At 42.6% G+C, this 8,163-nt stretch overlaps 1 protein-coding gene across 2 annotated transcripts in view; it reads left to right on the top strand.

The window, feature by feature from the left end:
* Positions 1 to 8,163, top strand: part of CEP164 (centrosomal protein 164) — an 81,189-nt gene continuing 73,026 nt past the window's right edge. For both annotated transcript variants that reach the window (XM_069080637.1, XM_069080636.1), the window contains exons 1-3: positions 1 to 155; positions 5,000 to 5,102; positions 6,830 to 6,941. In XM_069080637.1, coding sequence (XP_068936738.1) covers positions 5,021 to 5,102; positions 6,830 to 6,941 — 194 coding nt within the window. In that variant the 5' untranslated portion in view covers positions 1 to 155; positions 5,000 to 5,020. The remainder of the gene's footprint in view (positions 156 to 4,999; positions 5,103 to 6,829; positions 6,942 to 8,163) is intronic.

Raw genomic sequence — 8,163 nt, 5'->3', positions numbered from 1 at the left:
AGTCTCGTCCCCATCCCGGAAGTAGTTGTTGACCGCTGCAGGGCAACACCCCGGCGTCCCTGGAAGCGGGGAGCCGGGGTGGTGCAGGGGAAACTGTGCGGAATCGGAGGCCGGAGGCCCGAGCCTCCCGGGGCAGGGGGAGCGCCCGGGGCCAGGTGAGGATGTCTTCAAGGGCGAGGTTTGGTGGCTTTCGGGGGGAGGGGGGCGGGAGGGGCTCTGGGGATGTTGATTGTACAGGAGTGCGTGTGCCTGGGAGCCGGTTGTGCGCGCGCGAGCCGGAGAACGCGGGAGTTCGGCCAGAACATCCGTGCGAGAGTGAGTGTGCAAGAGAAGGAGGTTGTCGGTGTGTTTGTGTGCGTGCGCGAGGGCGAGTGGGCAGGGCGGGTTGTTGGTGTATGGGGGCAGGTGCCAGCCCAGTGGCGAGTGTTGCAAAGTACGGGGGTCGTCTGTATATGTAGGCAGGCGTGTCTGCATGTGTGCAAAGGCAAGTGTGTAAGGGAAGAGGATCGTTGGTGTATGTGGGCAAGTGTGCCTGCATGCTCAAGGGCGAGTGTGCAAAGGGGAAGTTTTCCACGTACTTGTGTCTGATTTCGTGTGTGAGTGTGCAAGGGGGTCTTCACTGTAGTTGGACAGGTGTGTCTGCACGACGGGGAGTGTGCAAGGAGGGTCTTCTGTGTGCCGAGACAGATGTGTTTGCATATGGAGAAGGACAATGTGCAGGGACCACTCATTTCTAGGTTCTTATTTCATGAAAGTGTAGCCTACGATGTATTTGAAAAGGCCTGGGGACCTGTATAGTGTTTGTAGTGGATACATATGCAAACATTCCTAGTTGTACATTGCAATGTGACTGTGTTGTTGGTGTGCAGTCTTACAAACCTCAGTGGATATATGGACAGAGTTCGGCTACGTCTTCAGTGAGTGCAAGGGTAGGTTATGAAAACCAAGTCACAGAAAGAGCAGTTGTTTGGAGCTCTTTCGCAGGAGGAAGAGAATACTTAGGAAGGATGTGATAGCTGTCTTCAAAGAGTGGAAGGACTCTTTTATGTGGGAAAAGAAATTCCTTTTGTATTTTGTCTTCCTTCCTTAGACTGTAAGCTCCTGGAGGGCAGGGACCCTCTTTGTTTTTATTTATATTTTTATCCCCAGCATTTAGTGCAGTGCCAGGCACGTAGTAGGAACTTAATAAATGTTTATTGACTGACTGAAATGTCATTTGTAGTGTTTCTCTACATCCAGGTAAAGCTAGGATCAATGGGTGGATTTTATAAGGAGACAGATTTTGACTTAGTACAAGGAAGAACTTCCTAAAGATGATAGTAGCTCAACAATAGGATGGATTGTCTGGTTAAGTAGAGAGCACTCCAACACTGGAAGTATTCAGGTTGGGGCGGTGTGTTCACCTTTCAGGGTTGCTATCAATGGGATCACTATATTGAGAGAGTGGGTTGGTGGCACAGCCTCATGAGCCTGAACACTTGTTCTGGAGTCAGGACCTGGGTTCAGACCTGGCTTCTGATGCTGTGTGACCTTGGGCATCTCTGGATCTCAGATGACTCATCTATAAAATGAAGTTCATGTAAGTCCAGGTTTTTATATATATATGTATTTCTTATAGCACAATAATATTCCATTAACAATCGTATACCACAGCTTGTTTAGTCATTCCCCAATTCATGGACATTGCTTTGATTTCTAATTCTTAGCACCACAAAAGGAGCTGCTATAAATATTTTTGTACAAATAGGTCCTTTCCCCCCTGTTTTTTTGGATGTTTATGATATAGACCTAGCAGTGGTATTGTTGGATCAGAGGTTATACACAGTTTTATAGCCCTTTGAGCATAGTTCCAAATTGCTCTCCAGAATGGTTGGATCAATTCACAAGTCTGCCTACAGTGCAGTAGTGTCCCAATTTTCCTACATCACCTCCACCATCCAACATTTTCTTTTTTTGTCATATTAGCCTCTCCGATAGGTATGAGGTGGTACCTCAGAGTTGTTTTAATTTGCATTTCTCCCATCAGTAGTAATTTAGAACATTTTTTTCATATGACTATAGATAGCTTTGATTTCTTTGAAAACTGCCTGTTCATATCCTTTGACCATTTATCAATTGGAGGAATGACTTGTATTTTTATAAATTTGACTCAGTTCACTATATATTTGAGAATTCGGGTTAGGGTTTTCTGTTTTCTTTATAATTTTGGTTGTATTGGTTTTGTTTGTGCAAAACATTTTTAATTTTATGTAATCAGAGGGGCTAAATTTTGAATGAGATTATATACTGTGATAACCACTTCTTTTCTAGTTCCTGGGGTTTACAGTTGAGTAACTGGTTGAAGTTAGAATGAAGCAAGCCTTAGTAATCTGATTTCTCCCATCACCTATATCCCTTACTAAAACCCACTCTTTATTTTGGAGTTGATTTCCTGGACTTGTTGTTTCTCATTCACCTTACTATTTTTTGACTTTTCTTATACCTTTTCCTAAAGGTTTGATAAAGTGAGGAAGGAAAGGGAAAAGTGAACCCATTCATGCTATTCTTTGACAGTGGTTCTGGCAAAAGATTTGCTTCTGAAAGGAAGTGGAAATTATTTGCTAAAATAAAGTTTTTTGATTATCCAGGGATTTTTATGTATTTATTTTTTTTGGAGATGGGGAGGCAGGGCAGTTGGGGTTAAGTGACTTGCCCAAGTTCACACAGCTAGTAAGTGTTAAGTGTCTGAGGTCACATTTGAACTCAGGTTCTTCTGACTACTATTGGGGCCAGTGCTCTATTCACTGCGCCATCTAGCTGACCCTCCGGGGATTTTTATTCCCTAGGTTTTTCCTGATTTCTTAAACAAGTTGAATATAACTTGATTTTAAGCTTAGAGGGCAGGCAAGGACAGGAGATGGGGACACATAGATCATTTTCTTATACTCAGTGGTATACAAAAATTCTCATGATGCTCAGTACACAGAGGGTCTTGGCCACTGCTCCTTCTTCTCTTGCTTCTCTTTTTTGTTCCTCTCAGACCTTCCTTTCCTACTCAGTTACAAGTGCTGAGACCCCACAGCCCATCATACAAAAGTCTGTTTTCTTGTCAGAAAGCAGGAGCCCTGATGAGTTTTTGTGGTCGAGGTACGGTATCTAATTCCTTTGGATAGTTCCTGGCACCTCCTTAGATTGCTTTTTGATTATGGAGGCCTGAGTGTTATATTGGCATGTTACCTGATTTCAACATGCCAGCACTTCCTTCCTCCCTGGAACAAATCCCTATTTCAGTTTAGCCAACTGTGTAATAGAGAGAATAATCCTTGATAATGTTGGCTTCTTTGGAAACAGACAACTTTCCATGTATTGCTCTTGGGAATAAGCAATTCTATGTTTTCCATTCTGTCATCTGATAGCTTCTGAGGAGAAGGGAAACTGGAGCAGTCCAGGTCTTGGGATTGCAGGGCAGCCGTCTAAGTCTTGCTGTCTGGACCATTCATTGGCACTTAGTTCCAAGTGTTCCATTTCTGGCCTGCCTGTTCCCCCAGCATAGTATATATAGGTTGCCATCCTAAAAAGATCAGTATCCGTACAGCTGCAGTCTCCTGGTTTGTTCTGTTTTAGTTGACGTCTAGGCTAAGGCATGAACTATCTATTGTTCTTGAGAGACAAGTAGGGCTTTTCCTGACCTGGGCCTCCCACTCTTATTTAAAAACATGTGAGTTTTTAATCTGTATTTAAATGGGCGTCTGTATGGACTATATGAGTAGAAGAGGGTACGTATTTGAACAGTGAGGAGAGGAGGTAGTGTTTTTCAGTGTTATAGACTGGGATATTAGGCCCCCATGAGGACCAAGCTCCCAGCTCTTTTTTTTTTTTTGGTATTCAGACTTGTTTAGCAAGGCTTTGAAAGAAAGGGTGAATGGATCCAACCAGTCTCTCAGGCTGGAAATTCAGATGGCATCTTTAGCTCCTCACTATCTCTCACTCTCTGATATGGAGTTGTTGTTAAGGCCTATCAGCTTCACCTTTACAACATCTCTCATATATACTCCCTTCTCTCTGACACTGCTACCACTCTAGTGCAGATCCTTATAAAGTCATGCTTAGATTATTGCAATAGGCTGCTGGTGGGTCTGCCTGCCTTAACTGTCTTCCCTCTCTAATCTATTATTCCGTTCAGCCACTAAAGTGATTTTCCTGAAATGCAAATCTGATCATGTAACCCCCCTACTCAGTAAACTTCATTGCCTTCCTATTACCTCCCAGAGCAACTACAAAATGCTCTATTTGGCATTCAGAGCCCTTTGTAACCTACCCCCCTCCTACCTCTTCAGTATTTTTATACCTTCTCTCCAACATGCACTCTTCAATCCAGTGATACTGGCCTCCTGGCTGTGCCATGAAAAAGACCTTTCATCTCTTAGCTCTGGGTGTGGCTGTTTTCTCTGGCTGTCCTCCATGTTGGAATGCTCTCTCTCCTCATCTCCATCTCCTAGCTTCCCTGGTATCCTTCAAGTTCCAACTGAAATTTAATTTTCTGCAGCAAGCATTTCCCAACTGCAGTGAAATCTAAAGCCTTCCCTCTTTTAATTATTTTCTATTTTTCCTATATATGACTTCTTTGTATATATTTGTTTGCTTGTTTTCTCCCCCATTAGATTGTGAATTCCTTGAGGGCAGGGGCTGTCTTTTACCTCTTTTATGTATCCCCAGTGCTTAGCACAATGCCTGGCAAATAGTTGGTTCTTAATAAATGCTTATAGACTGACTGATCACCCAGTTTCCTTCATAAACAGGAGGTAATTCAGGCCTACCTCAGTATCCCCTGAAGAGTGCTTGGTACCTGGGTGGGTCTAGGATTTGAGTTCTTTGTTACTTTCTTGAGGAACTCTGGTTTTTGGAGAACTCTGGATTGGGGGCTTCTTGACTTTCCCTGTGTACTGTATGAACTACCCCAAACATGACCCTTGTTTCCTGGCCACTGATTGTTCCTCTGGGATCTATTTCTTGGATCTAGGTCTGAGGGCCCAGATAAAACATGGCGGGGCGACCTATCCGCATAGGGGACCAGCTGGTACTGGAGGAAGACTATGATGAAACCTACATCCCCAGTGAACAAGGTACTAAATTGTAAGAGGAAGCCTGGGTGGAAGGAGGGAATTGTGGGATGGAATGGACCACTGAGGCAAGAGGAAAGCAAGAATTCCCAAATATGGAGGGAAAAACTGAAGGTTTTTGCTTTAAAGTGCTAATAATATTAATAATGTATATAATAAAATAAAGAGCTAACATGTGTGTATGTATATATATGTATGTATGTACACATACATATACATACATGATGAGCTTTAAGGTTTGTAAAGCGCTTTGCACATTGTCTCATTTGATCTTCACAATAGCCCTGTGAGGTGGGTGCTGTTATTATCCTCATTTTACACATGAGGAATTGGAGGCTGACAGAAGTTAACTGAGTCACCTAGAAGCTAGTAAGTATCTGAGGTGGGATTTGAATTCAGGACTTCCTGATTCCAACTCTGACCCTCTTATTATAAGACCACCTGGCTACCTCTATAACACTTTAAGGTTTACAAAACCTTTCCTTACAGCCCCTCTGTGGGGGTAGGTAGGTAGGTAAAAATTTTTCTTACTATTTTTAAATTAACAAAATAAGTTTGTCTGTAATCACCCAGATAGTAAGTGTGACATTGAACCCAGGAGCTGTTGCTCCTCACCCAATTTTCTTTCTCTTACCATCATCCCTTAAGGTACTGGGTGTTGTCTTGGAAAATATCCAGATATTTTGTTCATGTTTTTTTTTTTTAAAGCAATTGGGGTTAAGTAACTTGCCCAAGGTTACATGGCCAGTTATTTTGTGTGGGTGTTAAGTATCTGAGGCTGGAATGGATCCTGGGTCCTCCCGACTCCGGGGATGGCTCTCTTACTCACTGTGCTACCTAACTGCCCCCATGCTTTTTTTTTTTAATAAATTTTTTTTTGGAGGGGGAAGGCAAGGCAGTTGGGGTTAAGTGACTTACCCAAGGTCACACAGCTAGTTAAGTGTCAAGTGTCTGAGACTGAATTTGAACTCAGGTTCTCCTGACTTCAGGGCTAGTGCTCTATTCACTGCACCACCTACCAGCCCCAATAAACTTACATTGTCAGTGCCAGCTGATGTGGTTCTTTTAATGTGAGAGCTCTTTCCATTGTAACCTGTATGTCACTTAGTAGATATGTTTTAACTCAGAGACTTGGAGTGATCTTTTCATAGTCAAATAGCTTAGAGATGTAAAAGGTAGAATTTGAACCCAGGTCTTAAGATTCCAAATCTAGCTCTTAATCTCTGACACCTTCTTGCCAGCAGTATCCCAGTGTCCCCAGAGTCTTGCCATCTTTACCATTTGTTCACCTGAGATTTATGCCTTCAGCTTTTATGTTTTTGTTGTCCCTAATGGCTCTTAATGACTAGGTTCACTTCTCTCTCACCCCTCCCTCTGCCCCCAAGCAAAATTACCCTTAACCTAGACCATGTAGCTGAGTATGATCTCTTCTTCCTTCAAGACTCTAAGGACAGAAGTTTTCCAGTTATTTAAGATGCCTGTGTGACTCCAGGCCTCTGGGTCCTCCTCTGGGTCTCAGGTTCCTCATCTGTGAAACGAGACACTTGGGGTAAATGAATGTCCTCAGAATCTGTTGAGCACCTTTGAAGTACAGAAGATGGACCCACCAAGACTGAGAGAGAGACGTGCTCTTCTTGCTCCTGTAGGGAAATCCATGTTTTTGGAGTGTGAGAACAGCACGTCTTGTGAGAATGATGTTAATTGCCTTTTCCATTGTTCTCTTCCTGCAGAAATTTTTGAATTTGCCAGAGAAATTGGAATTGATCCCAACAGCGAACCAGAATTAATGTGGCTGGCCCGAGAAGGCATTGTGGCTCCACTCCCTATGGAGTGGAAACCATGGTAAGTAGGCATGCGTTGGGTGCATCACTAGGCCGTAGGATGTGGAGGCCCAAGACCTGCATTAAGCCACTATCTCTTCTTGAGCAGTTAGTGAATGAGGAAAACATATAAAGGTAACATTCTGTATGGGCCTGCTAGACATTGTTATTGGTTCCTGTTAACCTCAAAGTTGATATAATGTGTTCCCGGAATGCTGCCCCGCAGAGGCTGAGTGGTGACCATGCCAGGTCAGATTTATGGTCCAACCAGTCCATGATTTTGTCTCTGGCTAAGCACCAATAAACGTGTTATGGAAGGAAGGGTATAGATGCCATCCTTGATGTAAATCTCAGAGATTAGGTATATCATTCCAAGCATCCTGTATTCTCCCACAGTAGTAGGAGTAGTTGTTGCAAAGTAGTAATTCTGTAACACTTTGAGTTTTGCAAAGTGCTTTCTATTTCTCTGTCTCCTGTAAATTTAATGCTTTAAAATACACATACATGTATGTTTTTTCTGCCAGTACTATGCCTTGGAATAATATAGTGAGTATCTTTGTATACATAGTATAGGTATAATATATACAAAGTATATGAATACTGTATTTACTGTACTATTATTCATATACTTAGTATGTATGTTTTACAGGGTGTCCAGTCTCATCGATGCAGTACTTCCAGCAGTTCAGAAGGCTGTCAGTTCATCCATGCTTACTCATTCTGTGTGACTCTTGTCCATTCCCTTCCATAGATTCTTAGTGTAAGGTCTACCAAATGTAGATTTCTAGGCTTTTTGACATAACACCAGCATGATCATGCTTTCCATATGTTCTCCCTTGTTCTTCCTGCATAACTAGACTATCTCCTTCTCTAATGCATTTTCTGGCTACTATCCTTTGTGTCTTTTCTTATGTATCAGTTTTTGGTGATATTCTGTAGCCTCCTTACACTTAACATCTCTCTTTAGGTCACTCAGAATTTTGTTTCTTTGGAGGTCATGCTGTTTCCTGATTTGTAGCCATGTACTATTATTTCCTGGAAGAATATCAGTGCTAAAAATGGATTTTTGTGTCATGAACATCTTGGGCTTGTTAAAAGTGCTATGTAATTTGTAAAATGTAATCCAGCCCACTCTTCCTCCTCTTCAGTTCTGGGATCATACTTTTTAAATATACTACCTCCTGTCTAGACTCAGCCTTCCTGACCTTCTGGGTGGTCTTTTTTGGCTTACTTGAGGACCTGTG

This window comes from Petaurus breviceps, unplaced genomic scaffold (genome assembly GCF_028583685.1).
Source record: "Petaurus breviceps papuanus isolate PSGF00001 unplaced genomic scaffold, PetGlider_PUasm1.0 91133, whole genome shotgun sequence".
Classification (NCBI taxonomy): Eukaryota; Metazoa; Chordata; class Mammalia; order Diprotodontia; family Petauridae; genus Petaurus; species Petaurus breviceps.
Note: the sequence above shows the minus strand (reverse complement) of the source record. Positions and strands in the feature narration are given on the sequence as shown.